General features: G+C 39.7%; 1 protein-coding gene across 2 annotated transcripts; it reads right to left on the bottom strand.

Moving 5' to 3' along the window:
* On the bottom strand, positions 1–27,749 carry LOC117508553 (mediator of RNA polymerase II transcription subunit 15-like). Of its 2 annotated transcripts, XM_034168336.1 has the most exons (12): positions 27,469–27,745; positions 22,608–23,113; positions 18,414–18,754; positions 18,173–18,259; positions 14,033–14,192; positions 9,882–9,989; positions 9,685–9,733; positions 8,220–8,448; positions 6,401–6,869; positions 2,593–2,697; positions 2,411–2,459; positions 1–1,560 (listed from the first exon to the last, which is right to left on the bottom strand). In XM_034168336.1, exons 1-12 carry the CDS (start codon positions 27,533–27,535, stop codon positions 1,286–1,288), a joined length of 2,445 nt encoding a protein of 814 aa, XP_034024227.1. In that variant the 5' UTR covers positions 27,536–27,745; the 3' UTR covers positions 1–1,285. The 2 variants fall into 2 exon arrangements, with proteins under 2 accessions (XP_034024227.1, XP_034024226.1); XM_034168335.1 differs by having other exon boundaries at positions 6,401–8,448; positions 27,469–27,749.

Genomic DNA, 27,749 nt, shown 5'->3' with positions numbered 1-27,749 from the left:
TTTAGATGAAAGTTAGTATTTATATCCAAAATACATGTAAACATATATACATACACATTACTCAGGTACAAATTTGGACATAAACATCTACAGTTTTGTTGTCTGTAACCATAGGTATATGCATCTCAAAGGATTTATTTCAACTCTGAGGTGAGTGAGTGATGCGTCAACATGTGTTGTTCCAACTGGAAAAATTTACAGTTCCATACTGCACAATATTCAGGAATGATGGTGAGAGAGCAATTAATGTTCAACTCCAAATACTTAACTTGTATTCTAACAATTTCAAACTTTCAGAAATCAGAACTCAGTCATGTCACATGCTAAAGTTGAAAAAGATCAAATCATAAACAATGTCCTTCATAACAACTTCATAAAATAAACTAACCAGTGAATAGTGTTCTGCTGTTTTGTTTCATGTATCTTAGAATTAGTAATATATTCAACTCTCAACATCAGTCAGATTATTTCAAGCTTCTGGTTGTCAGTCAGTGAAATGTGGATTTTTGTCTAGATAATGGAAAGTGCACTCAAAGAATGGGAGGGCCTCTGACAAGCTCCACAAATCCACAGCGGAGAGCGGGCAGAATTTATTTTTTATCCTCTTTCTGAACTTTGTAATGTTATAAGGCAAGAATGTTAATTACATAAAATGAAAAGCAACCTTGCAATGTCAAAGACCTGAAAAGAGACAAAAGAAAAACTTAAGAGGCAAGTCGCCAAGTCTTCCCGGATGGAAGAACTGTCTCCTCCAAAATCTCTTTCCTATTTTGAGACATCTTGCTGACGGCCACGGCAAACAGATACAGACGTGAACACATAACCCCCTTCCTCTTCTGTCAGCTGAGATGTTGGCATTTTGTTATAATGGCAGCTGACATGGATTTGAAGCCAATCACACCTGGCCTCTAGTTTAGGAAACACAGCTGGTACCCGAGAGGGGCAACTCACCTGCTGGTTTCACACCATGAAGGTTAGGAGTTAATCTTATCCTGACCGTTTGTGTCCAGTTTGTATTTTCTCAGTGTCTGTAGTTTTCCTCCAAGTTTTCCGGCTCCATCTCACAGCCCAAGTGCCATAAACTTCCTCGACACCAACTAACGTAACCTGCAATTACACTAAAAGGCTGCAATCTGTCAGAATGGGTTCATGCCCAGGACTTCTTTGATGTAACCCAACAAACTGACAACCATTCTACTATCACTTCCAGGCAAAACAACAAACAAACAAAAACCAAAAACAAAAGACAAATACACTAGATTTGTTGCTCTTCACATTCCTAATTTTAATGACTAACCGAAGTCTCTATAGAGTCCACAATAGAGGCAGAGGTCTCTTGATTCACATTTATCTGCTTATGAGTAGAAACGTTGTGCGGCTGCATGACAACACTCTGCGTGCCCAGCTTCAACACAACAGGCTGTGTGTGAGGTTTGAACACAAGAGCTTGTGTGTGCGGTTCTATCACAACAGTCTGCGTGTGTGGCATCCTGTCGGATCCTGACAAGACAGGGGGCATCTTTGGCTGTGACGACTCATCTGCAAACGCTGGAACAGGAACTAATAAAACAAACAAACACTGGTCATTCCAATAGGACTGTGAAAAAGACTTTCAAAATATGATGTTGCTGGTATAACTTTAAACCTGCATTAGCCAACATCTTACATATCACAAGGCCACAAATTCTGGGTTCTTATTGACAAAAACGGAGAGTTGTATTTTCAGCCATGCTGTCATTTCAAGAACATCTTGAGTACATCTTACATTAAATCTGGAGAATGACAAATTTTACCAAATGTTGTATTATCAGCCATGACAAATTTGACATTGTGGTTAAATCAACCATCTTTTCAGAATACACCACAGTGCAGCATGTTTAGGAATTGTGCATATAGTGATAAATGCACCAAACTTGGTACACAGGGAAAACCTAATACATATCAAAGTACTGTATTTTCTGGAGTATAAGTCACTTTTTTTCTTTTTACTAGTTTGAGAGACCCTGTGACTTATCAACCAAAAATTCACAAGTTTATTATTAATAAGAGTAATTATAATGACTATTTATATAGAACTTTTCCAAGAATCAAAGCACTAAACAAAATAAACTCCAATAATGAAGAACAAATGCCAGTAATAAAAAATACACCACAACAATGCACAAAATCCTAAATTAAAGAGCTCATAAGCAAGGTTGGGTAGGATTACTTTGAAAGAATACATGTGGATTACATGTATGTATGTACATACATGTGGATTACTTGTAATCTGATTACTTTTGGATTACATTTCAAAGTAATCCTACCCAACCTTGCTCATAAGACAAAAAAGGTGTGACTTGTAGTCTGGTGCATCATATACTCCGGTGCAAATTATATATGGGTTACTATTCACAAATGCAGATCTTACCTTCAGTTCTAGAGTAGGTCTCAACCTTGACCCTCCTCCTCCTTTTAGGCTAGGGAAAAAAAAATATGAGACCGTTTGTAACATCTACAACTATTTAAAAAAAAAAAAAAAGATTCTGACTCATCAATGTCATTAAAGCACAACATGCTGAATGTTACCGGCAAGGTGGGGAAGTTACTCACATTGGCATTTGGTGACCAGTCTGGGTACAGCTGAGAGTGGATAATTTTCTCTTGACGAGCAAGCTCAAAGTACTTGGCCTGCTCCTCCCTGGTCAAAGCATTCCACTGTGGTCAGACATCACCATGCCATCAATAAGCACACCCATAGTAAAAAGTACATATAGACAGACATGCACAGGGGTACACATTAATAAGTGACAAAAGTCAACAACTGGATGTCTTTGGTATGAGCTCTCTCTGGATACTGTAATGTTGAAATGACTAATATGAACAGAACTGTTCCATAGGGAGACTCAGATGAGGCACATCACATGCACTGCTAAGGAACACCTATGCCATTTTGGTCAAGTGGTACCCTTCTCTGTGAGTGATCCAAATCACAGGTGCCTCAGCAGTGAGCAACCGAAAAAGACCAAGGAGATGCCCACACATCAACTGGATGTGATAGAGAGATGACTACAGTAAAATTGGCATATAATGGATTCAGGTGGACTCCTAATTTTGTCTGTTACCATCAAACTCTGCTATATACATAAAACGGACAAAATCCATAATATGCACAGAGGCAAATACGTATTTGATCCACTGTTGATTTTGCAGGTTTTCCCACCTACAAAGAATGGAGAGGTCTGTAATTTTTATTGTAGGTGCACTTCAACTGTGATAGAATCTAAAAAAATAATTCAGAAAATCACATTGTATGATTTTAAAATAATTTGCATTTTATTGCATGAAATAAGTGCTTGATCCAATAGAAAAACAGGCCTTAATATTTGGTATTTGTTTGCAGTTACAGAGGTCAGACGTTTCCTGTAGTTCTTGACCAAGTTTGCACACTGCAGCAGGGACTTTAGTCCACTCCTCCATACAGACCTTCTCCAGATCTTTCAGGTTTCAAGTTTCAGCTCCCTCCAAAGATTTTCTATTGAGTTCAGCTCTGGAGACTGGCCAGGCCACTCCAGGACCGTGAAATGCGTCTTACTGAGCCGCTCCTTAGTTGCCCTGGTTGTGTGTTTCGGGTCATTGTCATGCTGGAAGACCCAGCCACGACCCATCTTCAGTGCTTTCACTGAGGGAAGGAGGTTGTTTGCAAAAATCCCGCGATACATGACCCCATCCATCCTCCATTCAATACTCAGAAAAGCACCCCCAACAGTTGGGACGGTGTTATCTTTATTTATTTATTTGACAGGGACAATGCAATCAAATAGTTACAAAACAAAGTTTGCAGGTGATGCGATGCACACAGAGTATAGCTACTGCTACTTTTCAACTCCCATCCCTGGTTGAGCTTTTCTACACTAACAAGACATTATCTAAAATACAAATTCATTTACATAAAAACATTTCATCTATAAATAACAGTTCAAAGGTTCATCACTCACCCATCTCATTCATTCACACTCTCACACATGGGTGCAGTTTTGGTTTATTTTAAGCCAAGGTTTAAGTTTGGATGAGAACAATTTAAACTCACTGATGGACTTCATTTCTGTGGGCAATGAGTTCCAGAGTTTACAGGCTTTATAAGAAAAGGCTGACTGTCCAAATTATGTTCTACACATGGGGATTGTACAGTTGTGGTTTAAGCTGGGTTTGTTCTCATCCTCCAAACACAGCGACTGAAGTTGATACCAAAAAGCTCTATTCTGGTCGCATCTGACCACATGATCTTCTCTCATGCCTCCCCTGGATTATCCAGATGGTCACTGGTGAACTTCAAACGGGTCTGGACATGTGCTGGCTTAAGCAGGGGGAACCTGTGTGCTCTGCAGGATTTTAAACCTTGATGGCGTAATGTGTTACTATTGTAACCTTTGTGACTGTGGTCCCAGCTCTCTTCAAGTCACTGACCAGGTCCTCTCATGTAGTGTCCTGTAGTCTATCCCAGGCTTGTGCAGGTCTACAATTTTTCTGTGGTGTCCTTTGACAGCTCTTTGCTCTTGGCCATGTTGAATACGTTGACGTGTGATTGATCGAGTGTGTGGACAGGTGTGTTTTATACAGGTGACGAGCTCAAAAAGGTGCAATTACTATAGGTAATGAATTCAGAATAGGAGGGCTTCTTATAGAAAAACTAACAAGTCTGTGAGAGGCAGAATTCTTGCTGGTTGGTAGGTCATCAAATACTTATTTCATGCTATACAATGCAAATTAATTCTTTAAAAAAAAATCATAAAATGTGATTTCCTGATATTTTTTTTTTTTTTTTTTAGATTTTGTCTCACAGTTGAAGTGTACCCTTGATAAAAATGACAGACCTCTCCATTCTTTGTAGGTGGGACAACTTGCAAAATCAACAGTGGATCAAATATTTATTTGCCTCACTGTATGTAAGGGATTAGATCCAGTCAGGAGGCGTCGAACGATTTACGAGGAATCCCCAGCATCAATTAGGTTTACGTCTTTCCTTGATTAAAGGCCTGGCCTTGAATAGGGGCCATTTAATGGCCGAGTCAAAACTTCATATGAAAAAATAAATAAATAAAAGATTGCCTTAAATAAGCACCGGGTATTATGTGCATTAACACGATTACATTTAGTCGAGCCACTCTTTTTTCTAAGTCCGCAGTGGAGTCGTAACTTAAAATCCTAAGGTCTGATTTATGCTTTTATAACTCCATGGCCATGCAATGACGTTGACGTGCGCGTGACCCTTTTAAAGTTTTTCATCACACTGGTGGTTATGTCAATGCAATTTACAGCAGGAACAGTGGCTTTTTCTGGATCAATTTGTCCTTCAATGAGCTCCACTTCTTTATGTAATCATCAACCTCCAAACAAACGGTACGGTACATGTAATTTCCATGATTTTCAGGTCATTTGAGCGTCTTTGTAGTTTTTAGACTCCATGTTGTAAAGTTGGTCATATTTGCCAACTTTTCTGCTAAACATATTTGATCCATGATCAAAATGTAATCAGCGGGCGCAATGCAAAAACTTTTAAAATGACAGGAGAGGAAGGAGTGAAAACATAAAAGTGACCAATGACAGCCCTTGCAGTCTCCATCATTTAGCAGGTGCATGCCAGGCTACGGAGAGGGTTCGGTATCACGCAGAGGGCTCTGATCTAAAGTGGTTGTCTTTGGTTTGCCACACCCAGGGCTATGTGTGAAATTTAACACATTACAGAGCAGGCAGCAAGCAGCATTTTGTTAATAATCACCGGCCTTGAATTACACTCTGCCTCATTTAGGTGCTGGGTCTGAGCACGGTTCGAAGAAAAAAAAAAATAACCGCTGGGCTTTTAATGAAGTGTCAGTGCTGAACTTCGTTTTGTACCTGTGTTACTGGGCATGCCCAGACTGTTCTGTCCAGTACAAGCGAGGGGTCTTTAACAGAAATGCATTGCGATCAGACTGGATTTTTGTCCAATGTAAGTGAAAATCCGTTATATATTGTTTTTATGACATGGAAAAACCATCCAAAAGCATTGAGACTTTTGCTTTTGTCCGTTGAGTGCGAGTATCCGGTTTATACGATGGCTGTTTAGGCAAGTTTTACTGTACTTTCAAGAGGCTGGGATGCACTGGTTGTATGCATGGTGGTTCCTTAGTGTGATGCAGTGATGTGCAGCTCCCCTACAGGCTGCTAGACCTGACCTCTCTTTCTTTCAGCATCAACAGAGGTGACCTTTAATTCATCAGTTCCATGACTTCTAAAATCAATTGTATAAACAAACCATTGATGACTCTGTGCTGTCATACAGTTCCAAAGCACGTGAAATATATCCACTCTGATTCAACTTATAAAAATATTGAAAATCTAAAAACCTCAGGTACATTCTGCAAAAACCTTGAGCACTTACCTTCTGTCCCAGTATCTGGTTCACAGTGGCGCTCTCTTTCATATTGTACTGTGCTACAACATTGGGCCTCTGCTCCCTCATGAATAGCATGAAAGCATTGGGGGGCTTCTTAATATAAGGCTTTTGCTCAATTTGCCTCTGCTGTGGTGGTGGAATGATATTGTTTGTCTGCAACATTGCAGTCGTTGAGGCTGAGGTTTGATGCTGCAAGACAACAGTCTGAGTGTGAGGCTGCAAAACAACAGTCTGAGTGTGAGGCTGCAAGACAACAGTCTGCGTTTGTGGGTTAACCCCAGCAGTCTGGGTGTGTGGGTTAAGCGCAACAGACTGCATTTGTGGCTTTATTGCAGAAGACTGCATTTGTGGATTTCCCGCAACAGTCTGTGCTGTTGGTTGCAACACAAAAGTCTGTGGTTTTAGTTTTCCTGCGGCATTCTGTGCTGTTGTTTGCAACACTATAGGTTGTGGTGGTGGCTTTAATGTTGCAGTCTGTGTTGATGGCTGGAACACTACAGTCTGTGGTTCTGGTTTTACTGAGGCATTCTGTGCTGTTGGTTGCAACGATTCAGCCTGTGGTTTTACTGTAGCATTCTGCGTTGTTGGTTGTAAGATTCCAGTCTGTGGTTTTACTGAGGCATTCTGTGTTGTTGGTTGCAAGTTTCCAGTCTGTGGTTTTACTGAGGCATTCTGCGTTGTTGGTTGCAAGATTTCAGTCTGTGGTTTTACTGTGGCATTCTGTATTGTTGGTTGCAAGATTCCAGTCTGTGGTTTTATTGTGGCATTCTGTATTGTTGGTTGCAAGATTCCAGTCTGTGGTTTTATTGTGGCATTCTGCATTGTTGGTTGCAACAATCCAGTCTGTGGATTTACTGTGGCATTCTGTACTGTTGGTTGCAACAATCCAGTCTGTGGTTTGACTGTAGCGCCTTGCATTGTTGGTTGGAACAATCCAGTCTGTGGTTTTATTGAGGCATCTTGCATTGTTGGTTGGAACAATCCAGTCTGTGGTTTTATTGAGGCATCTTGCATTGTTGGTTGGAACAATCCAGTCTGTGGTTTTACTGAGGCATTCTGCATTGTTGGTTGGAACAATCCAGTCTGTGGTTTTACTGAGGCATTCTGCATTGTTGGTTGGAACAATCCAGTCTGTGGTTTTACTGAGGCATTCTGCATTGTTGGTTGGAACAATCCAGTCTGTGGTTTTACTGAGGCATTCTGCATTGTTGGTTGGAACAATTCAGTCTGTGGTTTTACTGTAGCATTCTGCGTTGTTGGTTGCAACAATTCAGTCTGTGATTTTACTGTGGCAATCTGCGTTTTTGGTTGGAACAATCCAGTCTGTGGTCTTACTGTCGAATTCTGCGTTGTTGGTTGGAGCAATGCAGTCTGTGATTTTACTGTAGCATTCTGCGTTGTTGGGTGCAACAATTCAGTCTGTGATTTTACTGTGGCAATCTGCGTTTTTGGTTGGAACAATCCAGTCTGTGGTCTTACTGTCGAATTCTGCGTTGTTGGTTGGAGCAATGCAGTCTGTGATTTTACTGTAGCATTCTGCGTTGTTGGTTGCAACAATTCAGTCTGTGATTTTACTGTGCCAATCTGCGTTGTTGGTTGGAACAATCCAGTCTGTGGTCTTACTGTCGAATTCTGCATAGTTGGTTGGAGCAATGCAGTCTGTGGTTTGACTGTGGCATTCTGCATTGTTTGATGGAACAATTCAGTCTGTGGTTTTACTGTAGCATTCTGCATTGTTTGTTGGAACAATTCAGTCTGTGGATTTACTGTGGCATTCTGCGTTGTTGGTTGGAACAATGCAGTCTGTGGTTTTACTGTAGCATTCTGCATTGTTGGTTGCAACATTACAGCCTGTGGTTGCGGTTTTACTGTAGCATTCTGTACTGTTTGCTGCAAGACTAAAGTCTGTGGTTGTGACTTTAATGTGGCAGTCTGTGTAGATGGCATAAATACAACAGTCTGTGGCTGCAGTGTGCCCTCAGATCCTGGGAGCACACAAAGCCTCTTCGGCTGCGATGGGTCTTCTCCATGTGCTAAAACACAAGCATGCATATTCATCAAATAATTTTGAAAGGGAGAGAGCTTCTGTTTTGCTGATGAGAGATAACATTAACATTTAAGCCTAACTTAAGTCAGATCCCGGTATGGGTCTGAGTTATTTGAAAACTTAGCTGACCAGAGAAAACTTCCAGAGAGAAACTCTTAGATTACTAAGTATAATATTAGAATTTATTATATGGCTGCGACTCTCATGCGATCTGATTGGCTGATTACCAGTCTGATATTTTCCCATGTCAGACTGTTACCATGACAGCAGGGGTGGTGGCCAAGTGGTTAATGCTCTTGGTTTCAGTTCAGAAGGTTCTGGGTTCAAATCCCACCCCTGCCACATTTCTCCATGTAATGTCGAGTTGCGTCAGGAAGGGCATCCGGCGTAAAACTTGTGCCAATTCAACATGCAGATCCACCTTGGATTTGCTGTGGCGACCCCAAATGCAAACAAGGGAGCAGCCGAAGGGACTTACTTTTAGACTGTTACCATGACAATCGGTCCAAACGCATATTTTCTTTACAAACCAGGAAGCAAAAAAACATGTTTAGAAAAAACAATATGGACATGAACGTACTCCATAAATATCTAAACAGCATCTGAAGAAACACACAGACTGAGAGCTTACCAGCTTAGCCTTGACATCTGTTAGCAAGTTCCTGCTCTGCTCCGGTGTTCTGTTGGGACACCGGCCATCAGCTCGGAGGTGAGCAACAGCTCACCTCAGCTTCAGAGCTCTGAAGTGAGCAGAGGAAATAAAGCCTTTCTTTTTAGGTTTTTTTTATTATTATTATTTTTTGGAGGTTAACTTGGCTGCTCACCTCAGAGCTGATGGCTCAGAGGGAGGTGAAGCGAACGGCTTCGCTTCCACTCTGACTATGAGCTCTGTCTACGAGCCATCATAAGCTTGCATATTCAGGCATTTGTGTATTTTATATATATATATATATATATATATATATATATATATATATATATAGCCATATAATAAACAAATTCGCTTGCTCTGTCAGTACGGGGATATCAGACCTCTGTGTTTTTCACACGGTCCGTATACCATTGGTCTGATGTTTCCCCATACAGACCTCGCGCTTGGTTAATAATCCTTCAATGTATTTATCATTTACATGGTAGGCCTTTGACATTACCCTGTTTGAAGAACACCTTGAAATTACATTTTACATTAAAATGTATTTTCATCACAGCAATACTACCTTACCTTCCATTACAAAGACAGGCTTGACCCTGGTACGCTTCTTCTTTTTAGCCTGCACCAAAAACATTAAAAACCTTTAGTGTGATATCGACTAATAACATAAAAACTAGATCAGTGGCTACATTTCACAAGGGACACTTTTTTTTTAACTAATGTAGGGAACATACAACATGTATTCCAAGTTGAATGGGAACACTTACATAATTGTCGCTGGGTGACCAATCTGGATACATTTGAGAGTGGAGGATTCTCTCTTTTTGAGCCAGTTCGTAATACTTAGCTTGTTCCTCATCAGACATAGCTTTCCACTGTTGATATACAACAGACCACTGGTTAGCAAAAAACACACACACACACACGCAAAAAACAAAAGCACAACAAAACACAGCTACAGGACAGACTGTATAGCAGCGGTCACCAACTTTTCTTTGAAGTCAAGATCATGTTTCATGTCAGAGTAGAAGCAAAGACTTACCAGGTAGAGTTGGGGCATTTGTTTGCCACATTATGTTTTTAGACATTTGATCTAGTTCAAAATCTGTGTTTCCCCTCGGACAGCTTTGTTGGCCCAGGGTCATATTAATAAGGAAGACTTGAGTTTTAGCCCAAAAACATTTAGTAATCCAACAGCACTTAAATTGTGAGCTGTCTAAATGCCTAATTTCCCCCTCTGGACACGCTCATCAGGTCACATGCAGCACTGAATCAGTAAAACATTACATACAAACACACACATGCATATATAGGACAGATGCATGGTAGAGTACATTTTGGGCCTCTGTCTGAACCCAATGAGCGTACAACAGAGTAGTGGCCAACCCAGACAGGCATTTTAATGTTTCTAATATCTAATGTTTTAAACCCAACCTGAACACAACATTGTCCGAAAAAAAAAAAAAATCCACATTAACAGGAAGAAAGTTGTTTGATATTTGTCACAATATCTAATTTTTTTAAACATTTATCGATAATTTTTTTCATCAAAGAACAAAATAAAACACCAGCACATCACCTACAAAACTGCAAACATAATAAACTTGCAATCAAACGGGTAAATGTGCCACAACCCCAACTTTCACAAACATCTAACACCAATATACCAACTGTAGGGCCTACAAAATAATGACAACTAAAATAATAATAATTAAAAAACACACTCCCATGACAATCATTTCAATGAGGTCCAATATTTTTGAAGGCTCTAAGATAAGAAACACATGGCTACCACACTTTTAGAAACCCATCAGCCCTCCCTCTAAGACTAAACTTGATTTTTTTCATGTTTTAAGAGATCTTTCAACCATAAAGGAACAGATGGGGGACCTGGAACATTCCAGGATAATAATACTCTGTGACATGCAAGCAATGAGGTAAAGGCAATTACATCCTGTGAGTTAGTACTAAGTAGTAAGTAGTAGTGGAGACTCCAGGAAGTCCAAAAACAGCAATCATCTTACAAGGCTCCAGCCTGGCGTCAAGAACATGAGGTAACATCAAAATATGAAATGCAATATGGATGAGGTTTTGAGCAAAGAAAAAGAAAACATTTGACTTAAATCACAGGGGGAGGAGTTATATCTATCACACAGATCAGAAACATTGGGATAAATTTTGGATAATTTGGACTTTGACAAATGCAGCCTGTGTACTACTTTAAATTGAATAAGTGAAAATCTTGCAGAAGCTCATGATGTCGTACAAATTCTGTCAACTGCCTTATCCGAGAAACCTTCCCCGAACTTCAGACCCAACTCTTGTTCCCAATTCTGGATAGTTTTATTGACTGAATGATTGTTGATTGAAAGAACAAGATTGCATATCCGTGAAATAAGAGCTTTCGGTCACACTTAACTTGAAGGTATTGTCATAATAGTGACATGACACTGTCATGAATGTGTCAAACAATGTCAATGTCATAAACATTTATGACTGCTATCATTAAGTGTCATTCGGTTTTTATAATGACAAGTTGACATTTTTTGGGTTGTCTGGATTATAACGACTTTAATCAAAGTGACATGACCAGAATTTGTCTTTGGTTATATGTTAATTTGTCATTACAAAAACAAATGACACTTAATGACAGCAGTCATAAACGTGTATGGCATTGACATGTTTATGACACATTCATGACTGTGTCATCTAACAGCTATGACAGTGCCATGTCATTATTCTGATGATACCTTCAAGTAAAGTGTTACTGAGCTTTCTTATGGGGCATAAGTTCAAAGAGGTCCTCCCAAGGATGTTTAGGGGCTGAGTGGGGAACTCCGTAAAAATAGTAGATGTACAATGTCTAATTTAAAAAAAAAAATGAAATAAATGAGATGAGGGCAAGCCATATAATGAAGACATACAAGTAAAATTAAGAAAGGTATTATCCTTACAAAGATCATGGAAATGCTTAATCTTCTGGGCTAACTGACACCAAGCTGTATGAAGATCTTGGGAATATAACCACCCAGTCTATATGGCTTTTCTGGACTTGGAAAAGGTGTACGACTGGGTCCCACGAGGTGTCCTGTGGGGGGTGTTGCTGAAGTCTGGGGTACCGGAACCTGTGCAACGCGCGATGTGGTCTCTATACAATAGAAATAGGAGGTATGTCCACATTCTTGGCAATTGCAGTCATAGATTGGAGGATGTCCACTTGTTTGGTATATCTCTGCTTTTTGTGGATGATATGGTTCTGTTGGCTTCATCAGACAGTGACTTATGATGCGCACTGAGCAGGTTTGAGGCAGAGTGTGAAGCGACTGGGGTGAGAATCTGCACCTCCAAATCTGAGACCATGGTCCTCTGCTGCAAAAGGGTGGATTGACCCCTCTGCATCAAGGGAGAGTTACTGCCCTTATTGCAGGAGTTTAAATTGCTCCTGGTCTTGTTCATGACAGCTTGGAGCTGTATCTGATGTTTTATAGACACTGTACTGGACCACCGCAGTAAAGAAAGAGCTGAACCAGAAGACAACACACTTGATTTACAAGTCAATTTACACTCTGATCCTCACCTATGGTCATGAACTTGGGGCAATGACAGAAAGAACAAAGTCATAGATACAAGTGGCGAAGATGAGATTTCTCCGTTGGGTATCTGGGCTTACACTCCAGGACAGAGTGAGAAGCTCGACCAGGAAGGACTCAAGAGTAGAGCCAACTGAGGTGGTTCTAGCATCTGATGAGGATGTATCCTGGTCATCTTCCAGGCATGTCCATCTGGGAGGAGACCGTGGGGAAGACCCAGGACACACACTGGAGGAATTACATTTGCCACCTGACTTGGGAACGCTTCAGGCATGCCCAAGAAGAATGGACAGAGAAGTGTGGGTTGAGCTGCTTTGTCTATTGCTACCGTAACCTGGATAAGTGGCAGAAAATAAATGAATGAATGAAACAAGAGTCATCAGGAGATAACATATCTCCCTGGTCCCCACAAATCAGTAATACAAAGTGTCGGGGGATTCACCGAAGTACACCCTTATGCTAAATATGAATTAAACTGGTCAACAATGGGGAGGTGATGGTCTAGTGGTTAAGCGATGGGCTTCAGACCAGAGGATCCTTGGTTCAAAACCCAGCCAGACTGGAAAATCACTAAGGGCCCTTGGCCAGGGTCCTTCATCTCCTACTTGCTCCCGGTGTGTAATGAGCACCTTGCATGGTAGCACCCTGACATTGGTGTGTGAGTGTGTTTGTATGAATGGGTGAATGTGGGGCATAACTGTAAAGCACTTTAAGCTTCTGATGCAGATGGAAAAGCGCTATATAAATGCAGTCCATTTACCATTTAATTTAACTGGTTCTTGAGACATTATGCTAACAAGGGTAGCAATGACAATATCTTGAGTATCGGGCTGTGACCGTAAACTGACTCCAAGGTCATTAATTGGCTGGGTTCAGGGCATCACCCAAGCACACTCTTATGCTAAATATGAATGAAATTGGTGAACTGGTTCTTGAGATATCGCGCTAACAAGCCAAAATGGATGGACAGGTGGACATGCTGATCGCTATATCTCCCGCCTCCCTCGTATTTCATACCGGGGGGATAAAAATGGATGAGTGAATGAATGATAAAAATCTACTGGTGAATCACTATTGACAGACTGGTGACCCCTGCTATACAAGTACAAATATACATATTTAACCACATCAATGAGTACAGTAATGCATGTATATCACATAGTACTGAAGATTCCATTATGTTACTGTAGTTTAATCATGTAACAAATGAAATTTCTAAAAAGCCATTAAAAATGTCTTTTTAGAGACTACAAATTATTTTTTACTGCACTGCAACAGAGTTCTTGAACACTGAACATCTTAAGTAAGGAAAGAAAATCAATGCTTACTTTCATTCCTAGGATCTGGTTCACAGTGGCACTCTCTTTCACATTGCACTCAGCAACAATATTTTGCCTCTGTTCCTTCATGAACAGCATGAAAGAATTGGGTGGCTTTTTAATATACGGCTTATCCTCTTTTTTCCGTTTGGATTCAGGGGTCTGCTTTCTGAAAAAGAGAGATAAAGGCCACACATTACAATTGTGTAATAGATCAGGTCAGGTCACGGAGCATCTGCTGATGCCTCACATCCTCACATCTACACAAACAGGGAACTGCCCTGGGTCCTGGTTGAAAACCACCCAGCCACCTATCTGCCACAGTCAAGTGACATAAAGGCCCACTGATATGAGCATGCCTTTGATTCACGTAACAGCATGACCTGTGTTGTGTTGGAGAGTAAACTCATCTTTTAACTGGTGCAGACAGGACGTGAGAGGGGCGCTGGTGCGTGCTATTGTGCACAGAGAATTTTGAAATGTTCAAAAAATCTTTCACACACAAATGTCATGCTATGTGGGGCAATCTAATCTCCAACACTATGTGCAGCTCGTCAGGTTGAGTAAAGAAGTGAACAGAGTCAGTGGTGACGTCAGCGGATCGCATCAGAGCGCAGCTCGTCTGAAGGATTATAACAAGAAGTTAAATCTGTTATGAACATACTTTAACAGCTGCAGACAAGAAGGAAATAATACAGAACTGTTTTAGCAAGCCATGATAATGTAAACATGACAAATAATTACCTTTTTAGACGGCTCAAAATGCTTTCTGCAGGTAGTTAGGCGTGTGCGAACGGCTCCGGCTGCAGCCTCCTCTATGATTCAGGATGCGATTAGAGCTGTTTTCAATGGCCAATTTGCAGAAAAAAAATGATTAATCCGCTACAAAATAATTATTTTATATACGCAGCGTCCAGCGCAGAGTGCGCAGCTGGTAGAACAAAGACCGGCGTCCAGCTGTGAACACAGCGGGTGGGATCGTCACGACACAGTTCGTACTTTTGCGTGAGCCACAGGCATGCTCGTGTCAGTGCACCACATTTCTCAGCACTGCGGCACCTGCAAGTATAGTACTGTAAAGTACTATTAAATTCCAAGTAAAACTCCCATTTGAGAAACACTCATGTTTTTTTTTTGTTTTGTTTTTTAAAGGGGAAAAAAAAAACATTTAGTTAACAGATTACCCAAAGTGCAAAGTGCTCTGGTCAACCCTTGATTATGGCAGTGTTCTCACAGTTTTCTGATGAAAATTCTAAAACCTTCCACCGATTTTGTTCAAGCATGTGCCAGTTTGCACCATTACTGCTCCAGCAAGGTAAAAAATGTGTACCCTCACTGTAATACATGTGCACAGGCTGCATTTGGTGGAACAATGTACTCTACTGCACTTTGTACTTGTGCTAGAATAATAAACACAGGAATGTGCATTGTGTTATTGTCTAAACTTAGTTGCAATGTTGTTGTGCTGATAGCCTCAAAATCGCAAAAAACATTACAGTAGTGTTCAGAATAATAGTAGTGCTATGTGACTAAAAAGATTAATCCAGGTTTTGAGTATATTTCTTATTGTTACATGGGAAACATGGTACCAGTAGATTCAGTAGATTCTCACAAATCCAACAAGACAAAGCATTCATGATATGCACACTCTTAAGGCTATGAAATTGGGCTATTAGTAAAAAAAAAAAAGTATAAAAGGGGTGTTCACAATAATAGTAGCATCTGCTGCTGACGCTACAAACTCAAAACTATTATGTTCAAACTGCTTTTTTAGCAATCCTGTGAATCACTAAACTAGTATTTAGTTGTATAACCACAGTTTTTCATGATTTCTTCACATCTGCGAGGCATTAATTTTGTTGGTTTGGAACCAAGATTTTGCTCGTTTACTAGTGTGCTTGGGGTCATTGTCTTATTGAAACACCCATTTCAAGGGCATGTCCTCTTCAGCATAAGGCAACATGACCTCTTCAAGTATTCTGACATATCCAAACTGATCCATGATACCTGGTATGCGATATATAGGCCCAACACCATAGTAGGAGAAACATGCCCATATGATGATGTTTGCACCACCATGCTTCACTGTCTTCACTGTGAACTGTGGCTTGAATTCAGAGTTTGGGGGTCGTCTCACAAACTGTCTGTGGCCCTTGGACCCAAAAAGAACAATTTTACTCTCATCAGTCCACAAAATATTCCTCCATTTCTCTTTAGGCCAGTTGATGTGTTCTTTGGCAAATTGTAACCTCTTCTGTACGTCTTTTATTTAAAAGAGGGACTTTGCATGGGATTCTTGCAAATAAATTAGCTTCACACAGGTGTCTTCTAACTGTCACAGCACTTACAGGTAACTCCAGACTGTCTTTGATCATCATGGAGCTGATCAATGGGTGAGCCTTTGCCATTCTGGTTATTCTTCTATCCATTTTGATGATTGTTTTCTGTTTTCTTCCATGCGTCTGTTTTTTTTTTTTTTTTTTTTTGTCCATTTTAAAGCATTGGAGATCATTGTAGATGAACAGCCTATAATTTTTTGCACCTGCGTATAGGTTTTCCCCTCTTCAATCAACTTTGTAATCAAACTACTCTGTTCTTCTGAACAATGTCTTGAACATCCCATTTTCCTCAGGCTTTCAAAGAGAAAAGCATGTTCAACAGGTGTTGGCTTCATCCTTAAATAGGGGACACCTGATTCACACCTGTTTGTTCCACAAAACTGACAAACTCACTGACTGAATGCCACACTACTATTATTGTGAACACCCCCTTTTCTACTTTTTTTTTTACTAATAGCCCAATTTCATAGCCTTAAGAGTGTGCATATCATGAATGCTTGGTCTTGTTGGATTTGTGAGAATCTACTGAATCTACTGGTACCTTGTTTCCCATGTAACAATAAGAAATATACTCAAAACCTGGATTAATCTTTTTAGTCACATAGCACTACTATTATTCTGAACACTACTGTACATATAAAAAAAATATGATTTCAGATGCTCAGGGACCTTAACTTCAGGAAGCTAACTCTTGTCTTTTGTCATTCATCATTACAGTTACTCTGTAGTCCAAAAACGGGTACTTCTTTTTCATCCATGTAGTGCACCTCAGTGTCTGCTGAGGTGCTTGTAGCGCATTTACTGCTTATGCTTAAAACTATAGTTAGAACTATAATAATGGAATTTTTGACAATGCCTAGTGCAGAATTTTCAAATTCCAACCACATTAATAGCTGAACCTTACCTCTGCCTTTAAAGTGTGCACTAAAGTGTTTGCTTGCACTTGTGTGTTTATGACAAAGCTGTGGACTGCAAGTGCCTCTAAAAAATTAGAACATAGTGAAAAAGTTCAATATTTTTGGGCATTATTTCAGAAAGTGAAAATGGGTGGTGGCCATGCCACTGCACTTGTTTCCAATGTGGAAGGTTCCCCGTTCAAAACCCACCCCTGCCCATTCCGGGGTACACTGCCGGATGCCCTTCCTGATGCAACTCCATGTCATATGACATGGAGTTGCAAGCAAAGGGCATAAAATGTGCCAAATCAACATACAGATCCACCTCAGATCTGCTGTGGTGACTTTGAAACAAGGGAGCAGCAGAAAGGACTTTAGACTGTAGACACACTTTCCCATTCAATTGTGTCAACTGTGTCCAAACTTTGACTGGTAGAGTACGTTCGCTTATGCACTCAGTACTTGGTTGGGGCAAGCTTTGCATGAATTCCTGTATCAATGTGGTGTGGCATGGAAGCGATCAACTTGTGGAGCTGCCAAGTTAATATTGAAGGCCAGGCTGCTGCGACAGCAGCCTTCAGTAAGTCTGTATTGTTGGGTCTAGTGTCTCTTATCCTCCTTTTGACAATACCCCATAGATCTGACTGTTAATCTGGTGCAACATATAATCTATAATCATATACGTTATCAATTATTTTTGATCCCTTAAGAATTCAAATGTATTCAGGTCCCAGTAAATACCCTAAAATTCAAGCTCAGAGTTGAACCTCTGAGGTTGAATTCATCATACTTCAATATGCTGTGATTGTGAAATTAAAAACAAATCAGTCCAAGTTCAAATAACCATAAACTAAACCAAACTGGCTAATTAAATAAACAAGCATAGTCATTAAAGCTGGCCAGAACATACTTACACTGACATGGAAGCATTCTTGGGCAGAGCAGCAGAGTATGGAGGTGTGAACCCTCCTGCTCCAATAGCATACACTGGATCACCATACCTGCAGATGTAAAGAAACACAAAACTCCATCCATTAGAAAAACAGAAGGACACAACAGACTCCAAAAAAAGGTATTCAAACATGACTAAGAAATTCAAGATGGCTAAATGTGCACACTGATTGTTTTAGGTTACAGAAGATGCATGTTGCTTACAGCCATCCAACAGGTTGCAAGTTCTGAGGAGTGACAGCGCTTCCAGGAGTGACAGAGGAGCCGGCAATGTGTGAAGGTTTGAAGACACCTGCCCTTTGGACAGCAACACTTTGACAGGTGAAGTCAGCAGAGAAGCCAGGAGAGCCTATCTGATGGGAGGCCTTTGGTTTGCCAGAAGCCAACGGTTGAAAGTGGGTGACATTAGGGACACCTGCCCTTGTAAAAGTTTGCCGAGACATGTCAGCAGAAAGGCCAGGAGAGCTGATATGACAAGGGCCCTTTCCTTTTCCAGAAACCAGTGGTTGAAGTTGAGAGAGTGGCATCATTGTAACTTTGTAAATCTAAAGAAATCAACAAATACAGAACATGTACAGTAGTGTTCAGAATAATAGTAGTGCTCTGTGACTAAAAAGATTAATCCAGGTTTTGAGTATATTTCTTATTGTTACATGGGAACCAAGGTACCAATAGATTCAGTAGATTCTCACAAATCCAACAAGACCAAGCATTTATGATATGCACACTCTTAAGGCTATGAAATTGGGCTATTAGTAAAAAAACAAAAAAACAAAACAATTTTAAGCAATTTTTTGCCTACAATATGGCCAAATTAGCATATCGCAATATTGTCATATCAATATGATATACAATATGACTATGATTTCATACAAAGTACAGCAACAGTGAAAATTAAACATTCTTAAACAAAATAGTTATAATACCACACTCATTTTGCACTCATCATAAGCTTAAGATACAGTGCCCTCCAAAAGTATTGGAACACTTGGTATTTCACGTTAGAAAGATTAAAAAAGAAAAGATTATAAAATCAAACCTTCATTGTGCCTTGTGATAGAATCACTACGATGACCGCTCCAAGATGGCGGCCGCATTTCTTACGCCTCAGCAACCAATGCGGCGTCTACTCCTCTTTATAATGGCTATGTTCGTCTACCGCCGGTTTGTGGCTTTTTATTGCACAGAGCGAACTTCGCGCCACTGTGAGGCGCTTCACTCATATAAAATCCCTTGATTTAAATAGTATTTAATATGTGGTCTCAAGCATAAGTGCAGGAGTCTAGAATGCAACTGGCATATCTTTAAATTAGATTTCTTTCATCTTGCATGGTGCAATGGCATCCTGGAACACAAGCATGTGTTACTGGCTACTATGAGGGCCTAACTATTCTGATTTAATAAGAAAAGATGAGCATAATTCAAAGTTCCTGTTTGCAATGTGGCTACACTCATTCAAGGGCAACCGAAAATTGCCCAACATTAACCGATCAAGAATTCTTATTGAAGAGAAAATAGCGGCCATTTGGTCAAAAATGTCCCAGCATGGTTTGGGGGGGGGGGGGGGGGCGTGTGTGAGTGTGCTTCTTTGTTTCTGTTCTTATAAAATAGAAATGTTAATAAATAAAATTGAGAAAAGCAAGTCCCAGCATGCTTCAGTCACACAACTAGATCCTGTCAATGACGTAGGTGGCATGTCTGCTCGGAAGTCGAGACTTACCCATTTTGACACTATTATGCTGGGTATACTGTTGCAACTTCTGAATACTGCTCAAAGTAGGACTTTTCTATTTGACCCGATACTAACTGAACTATTTGCAGGCCAGTCAGATACACTTGGGCCCACTATGCTGAAAATTACTAACTTTTCAGTAACATTGTACTCTGTTCCGAAATCCACAGTGATCAAATCTATTAAGAAACCTAACTTAGATCAGAGTTTACTGTAAAATTACAGATGGATATTAAATTTATCATTTTGCTCTAAAAATTAAAAAAAAAAAATCGTTTCACAGCAGCTTGTGGATTACAACCCCTGGCAAAAATTATGGAATCACCGGCCTCGGAGGATGTTCATTCAGTTGTTTAATTTTGTAGAAAAAAAGCAGATCACAGACATGACACAAAACTAAAGTCATTTCAAATGGCAACTTTCTGGCTTTAAGAAACACTATAAGAAATCAGGAAAAAAAATTGTGGCAGTCAGTAACGGTTACTTTTTTAGACCAAGCAGAGGGAAAAAAATATGGAATCACTCAATTCTGAGGAAAAAATTATGGAATCATGAAAAACAAAAGAACGCTCCAACACATCACTAGTATTTTGTTGCACCACTCTGGCTTTTATAACAGCTTGCAGTCTCTGAGGCATGGACTTAATGAGTGACAAACAGTACTCTTCATCAATCTGGCTCCAACTTTCTCTGATTGCTGTTGCCAGATCTGCTTTGCAGGTTGGAGCCTTCCAGCATCATCACCTTGCCCAATGCAGATTCGAGATTCATCACTGAATATGACTTTCATCCAGTCATCCACAGTCCACGATTGCTTTTCCTTAGCCCATTGTAACCTTGTTTTTTTTCTGTTTAGGTGTTAATGATGGCTTTCGTTTAGCTTTTCTGTATGTAAATCCCATTTCCTTTAGGCGGTTTCTTACAGTTCGGTCACAGACGTTGATTCCAGTTTCCTCCCATTCGTTCATTTGTTTTGTTGTGCATTTTCGATTTTTGAGACATATTGCTTTAAGTTTTCTGTCTTGACGCTTTGATGTCTTCCTTGGTCTACCAGTATGTTTGCCTTTAAAAACCTTCCCATGTTTGTATTTGGTCCAGAGTTTAGACACAGCTGACTGTGAACAACCAACATCTTTTGCAACATTGCGTGATGATTTACCCTCTTTTAAGAGTTTGATAATCCTCTCCTTTGTTTCAATTGACATCTCTCATGTTCGAGCCATGATTCATGTCAGTCCACTTGGTGCAACAGCTCTCCAAGGTGTGATCACTCCTTTTTAGTTGCAGACTAACGAGCAGATCTGATTTGATGCAGGTGTTAGTTTTTGGGATGAAAATTTACAGGGTGATTCCATAATTTATTCCTCAGAATTGAGTGAGTGTATATTTTTTTTCCCTCTGCTTGGTCTAAAAAAGTAACCGTTACTGACTGCCACAATTTTTTTTTTCCTGATTTCTTATAGTGTTTCTTAAAGCCAGAAAGTTGCCATTTGAAATGACTTTAGTTTTGTGTCATGTCTGTGATCTGCTTTTTTCTACAAAATTAAACAACTGAATGAACATCCTCCGAGGCCGGTGATTCCATAATTACTGCCAGGGGTTGTAGCTTGCCGATAACTTTGAGCTGCTGCAGCCAGTGTTTATCATTCCACAGAGTTACTAAAGTGGTGAATGATATTCTACTGGCAGTGGATTCAGATACCACCACTGTACTGCTATGGTTGGACCTTCATCCTGCATTTGAGATTATCAATCGGTATATATTAATGGATCGGCTCAGGAGTTACTTTGGTGTGACTGGCCATGGGCGTGTCTTGTATAATAATGTTTCTTCAAATCTTGTTCCAATAAAATATGGTTATTCTCTCTTTACATAACACCTCTTGGACAGAAATTGCAATGCTATGGAATTACTTTTCATTGCCATGCTGATGACACATCTTATATGCCAATAAATGCAGATAATCTCCCAGACTAGAACTTTAGAGGATTGTGTGCTTCAGCAAAAAACTGGATGTCTAGCAATTTCTTATTCTTAAATTCTGGCAAGACAAAGATGATGGTCCTTGGTGCTGCGAGACACAGCTATCAGTTTGATCAGGTAATGTTAACCTTAGACTCATGTGTCATTCAACATTGTGATAAAGCAAAAAAATCTTGTGGTGACCTTTGATCCCACACAGCCCTTTGACCTACACATTAGAGAAATGACAAAGAATGCCTTCAATCACCTCTGTAAAATTGTAATGACTGGACGTATTCTGTTTATGCTGGATGTGGAGACATCGATTCACGCCTCTGTCTGTTCTAGATTAGATTAGTGTCATGCCATATTTTCTGGTTTACCACAGTCCAGCATCAGAGGTCACCAAATGATTCAAAATGTTGATGCTAGAGTTCTGACTAGGAGAAGAAAGTTTGATCATATTACCCCAATTTTTGAGTTAGGGTTTGTGTGACTCTTGAATTAATCTTTCTACATAAACAGTTTTCCATGGCAGTGACTTTCTCATGTCTTCTGAGTGCCATTTTGTCAAAATATGACACTTAGAACAGCTACCTGAGTTCTCTATTAATATTTCTCATGCATATCTTCAGTATCGTCCTGCAGTAATTTTTTAACCCACTCTCAGAACAAATATGCTGATATCACATTTATCACTTACTGGAATTCCATTTTTTTCCCAAAATGGTGATTGAGATTTTCTGACCCTCTTCCTGATTTCATCATCTTCATCACTCTCTGTTTCAGAAATGTATATAGGTTTGTTACCAGGATCCAGACTTAAACAATCATCTTGATTCAAGTGGCTATCAGGTTCTGACTCATAACCATCCATCCCATTAGCTTCTGTCTTTATGTCATTAGCTGAGCAGATAGCTTGAGGAACTCTTTCTCTCAAGTGCTCAGTAGATTGACTTTGATGAAGCTGTGAAAACTGAGGTACCGCTTCGTTATGGCCACGTGTCAGAGGATCAAATGGAAACATGCTATTATCTTCTTCAAGTCCTTCATGCTGCTCCCCCTCCTGACTGATACAGAATTCCTCCTCTTCTTCTTTAATGTATAGGGGATTAGAGTCATCATGATCCAAACTGGGGTCCCACTCATCTTGCTCAATGGGAACCTCTTCTTTAATCACCAACACCTGCTGCACATCTGGCGGACACACTGGAATGTACAAGCACACAAAACCACTGTTTCAGCTTAAGACTGAAAACACTGATATCACTGTCTGTTTCAGAACACCTAGATTGAAGCATGATTCATATCTGATATGTAATATATAAGGCCGACCGTGTGTGTGTGTGTATGTTAGCTATGCACAGCCACAATAATTAAGCAAATCAACACCATCCTTGGTATGGTGACTGGGAGCACCAAGGGGCGTACGTGCATGAACTTCATTATATTATGCAACTACTGGTGGACTGTGAATTTGTCTATCTCAGTCTCAACAAATAAATGAGGCACAGTGACAGAGACTATTTCTAAACCAACCACAGCTCACCACAGAACAGTGCTCTGTAACACCTCTAACTCCCTTGTATGATGTCACTAAGCCTAAATTATTTTTCAGGATATGACTGACTCAGATCAGCCACTTTAATTTTAGACATCATTACTGCTGTCCACTGGTGGTGGCGATAGTGGTGATTTACAAATTTTGTGACGCGATACTCCAAGAAAGGGTTGATTAAATTCTGGTGGTGATACAATCTGCCTCAAAATGCTTCCTTTTATCTCTTTCTTTGTCCTTGTGAAATGTGTGTTCCTTTGATCTCTTCTCAAACATTCTTGCCTCATGACACCTCAGAAGGTTTCTGTGAGATAGTTTCCCTTTGATCTCTGCTCTCACATTATTGCCTCACAATATCACAAAGAATCTCCATATGCATGTGTCTGGCGTTCACATACATACGATCCAACACAGACACATAATTTATAGTACTATATACCACATGACCTACTTTGAAACTGTGTAAGGATTTCTGCTACACTGTACATTGGTGTTTGCAGCAAAAAAAAACAACAAAAAAAAACATTTAAACTCTTTGCTGACCATGGCTCAGTTGGGAGAGATTTGATTAGCTCATTAACCGAGGAGACAGAGGGTGGGTTTGATCCCCCATTGCAGCTGTGTGCCAGAGTGTCTTTGAGCAAGAACACTCAAAGGACAAATCACTGCTAAATACTGCTCTTATGGAAAACATAGAAAAATGATGTAGCGAAAGAAGAAACATACATTCAGTATCAATTACAGCACCCATTTTAATTTGGCTTTAGTACACATAAAGTCATTTCTAGTTTTAGTCTTATTTTCATCCTTTTTTATGAGTATCTCACCTTCATGATTTACACAGTCAATTTACGCTACTATCCTCACTTTTTGTCATGAACTTTGGTAAATGACCAAAAGAAAAAGGCTGTTCAAAAAAAGGCATTGTCAGGCTTCTTTTATGCTGCCCAGGTCATGAGTGGTGTCACCCATGCTCCACTTCTTTATTCAAACATGGTGTGGTTGTGGTGTAGGCAGAGTAACCGCTGCCATCATGACGACATTCAGAGCAGCAATTTTTGGGCTTCAAAATAACTCTTCCAGATCTCTAAAGAAAACCTATGGGTGACGTCACGCAGGATTTGTCCAGTACATGTACAGCATTATACAGTATATATACATGCTATTTCCTCTGTGGAGAGCAACACAAGTCACAGGCTAAGAGGCTAACTCAAGCCTCAACCCCTGGTCCTCTTAAATGAGGCAAACGCAGAAGTGGCAAGTTACAGTTCCTTGAATGGTTGCTTGAGGATTGCTCCACAAGCAAGTCACTCTCCAAACAATCAATCACTGTTATTGTTTCCGCTTTGTTTTTCTGTGTGCACTGCTTGATAGGCAAAACTTAACTGATAGCAGTGCGCAGGAACAGACGCTTTTTTGTTTTGTTAATTAATAAGTTGATGTGTCATTCTGCCACACATTTTGCTCTTTGGTAGACATTTATTCATATCTGCTTGAAATGAGCATGACTGCTAATTGTATCCCATCTCAGGAGCCCGACGATTGACAAAGATATGAGGAACAGCACAAAGTAATGACTTCACTTATATAGAAACCTGTGTTAAACTCTCCAACTTTAGACCATAAAACAGCCTTATACAAAAAACAGCTTTGGTCTCTATAGCTAGTTTTCCCATTCATGATTACTGAATGTGAGGGAGGGAGTACACTTTTTAAAATAACTTATTTTAATCCTGTTAGATAACATCTGTGCTAAGTCCTTATTTTATGTTAGTTATCAAGTATTTACTTTTGCTATTTCATTGGAAGTCTCTAGGATCTGGTTTAACGTTTAAACATAAGAGTTAAGTTTTACTTCCATCATTTATGTCTAAGTTTTAGATGCAGGGAGGGTTCCCCCTATCTGTGAGAACCAGTAACATTAGAAATGTGACACTAAACTACACCCATTGTAAATGCCCACATTGTATAAAAAGTGCTGTATGACCCATTTTCAGGGCCTTTCACAAGATGGACACTGTCTGCGAGGGTCCCAGTCCGGTTTTCATTGTGACCTTTAATAAATCCAAAAAGAGGAATACAATGGTTTGGTAACCATTAAGGGGCAGTAAATTACATAAAGAGCTGGGAGAAATTACAATCCATAAAGTTATGAATAATTAGGGACAGCATAACCAAGTGAGTCCAGACTTCAAGGCCCCAATAGCACAGGCATGTAGCAGAGGCCACTAGTTGCTGTGGCCCTTTCTGATCATTTTATTACAAATAACTGAGATAAAATGGCTTGCTGCATAGTTAATTATATGAAGGGACTATTTAATAAGTCTGTGCTCCAGTATTTGCATCTAATTAAATTTTCATGTTATTTCAATTGTATTTTAGCATACTGACAGCTTGCTGATTTTTGCTACATTGTTGCTTCATGGTTACTTAGGCAATAAACTAATTTTAATGTTTAACACCTGCACCCAAGACACATCATGAAAACCACTGCCTGATCCACAAAAAACAAGCATTAATAAAACACCTGAACTAAGGTTAAGCTGTTAGCGTGTTTGGCAAATCTGAGAAAGGGGCATATTCGGGCTTCATTCGAACCATCCATTACACCATTCTTGCCCATGCCCCAACGCTTTACCTATTAATGGGTTGGCTGGAATTTAAGTCAGCGCCACGTAAGTACTGCCAAGACAGTGCCATACAGTCCCGGACTATTTGAGCTTTGAAACAGCTCTTCAGAAAACCTATGGGTGATGTTAGACAGGATTTGTCCAGTGTGTGTGTGTGTGTGTGTGTGTGTGTGTGTGTGTGTGTGTGTATACACACACACACACACACACATATATATATACATATATATATATATATACATATATATACACATATATATACATATATATATATACACATATATATACACACATATATACACACATATATACACACATATATATATACACACATATATATACACACATATATATATACACACATATATATACACACATATATATACACACATATATATACACATATATATATATATATATATATACACACACATACATACATACAGTCTGTGAACTAACTACATAATTGTCATTTTAAAAAGTTTACATTTGGTGAATATGCAAGGCAGAGCTGAACGCTCTGCACTAAAGTAGTCCAAGCAGCTGACGTCTAATGCCATCTTTATTCCAATAACATTAATTAGTCAGATAGCTTATGCTGGCTGCAGTGTTGGCGTTCCAAACAAGTAATGTTGCAATTAAATTTTTTTTGCCCCTTGTGAAATGATAACCCCACAACATCTACAAATAAAGCCTAGGTTCAAACAGGACAAATGTCTTCTTTAAAAAACACAATTCTAATGAATTCTTAGAACATGTACTTTTTTCCCCAATTATTACTTCCATATCACAGAGTAATGTATTCACTGAATCATAATTAAACCCGCAAGCTGACATTTAAAGTAACTGCTGATAAATATAGCAATGCCACATAGTAATTAAAACAATTGTATTTCTATTTTAGACACTGCTGAAAGTTTAATTATGAGTAATGTTTCTTTGGAGGAAAATAAATATACAGTTCAACACAACACACATTTTCAAATGTGAAGACAAACTCTTGACTTATTAATGCATTTCGAGAAAACTGTTATAAAAGCTTGTCCCTTTCATGGAAAATACAGCTAAAAACAAAGCAGACAAACAAAAAAACGAAATCTTCTTGGGGGGGGGGGGGGGTAGATCACATGACCTACTGAAACAAAGGTAAACAATTTACAGAACAATCAGGTATTTAACACAAACTGAGGTAAAGTACAAAACAATAATTAACAACAACGACCAGGACATGTCATTAAGAACACAACACTATTTGACTGACGTTTCGCAAGAGCTAGCTGTGGCTAACAGACTGTGTATGTGGGCTTTAGCTGAACCTAGCTTAGCAACATTATCAAAAGCATTAAAGAGGTTTACAAAAGTAGGAAAAAACAAACCTCCACTGTGGTCCATCGATTCAGCTTTCACAACCACACTCCGTTGTTTGCGATGGTGAGGGCCCATCTTCCGTCTATTTTAAGAATTTTGCGTTTCGTCTGAAAGCGTCGACGATTACACCGACTACCTAAAGCAATTTCCGCTCAGCTCGGTATCAAGGCTTGTAGATGACGCATGAACCGTCGCGCGCGAGATCACGCCCATTTGGGTCATCGTAACTGAGGGGCGGTTCGAACATCTGAAACAGTAACAAAGCACCGGGCAGTTTGTTTGGATTCGT

Source organism: Thalassophryne amazonica, chromosome 4, assembly GCF_902500255.1.
Source record: "Thalassophryne amazonica chromosome 4, fThaAma1.1, whole genome shotgun sequence".
Taxonomy (NCBI): Eukaryota; Metazoa; Chordata; class Actinopteri; order Batrachoidiformes; family Batrachoididae; genus Thalassophryne; species Thalassophryne amazonica.
Note: the sequence above shows the minus strand (reverse complement) of the source record. Positions and strands in the feature narration are given on the sequence as shown.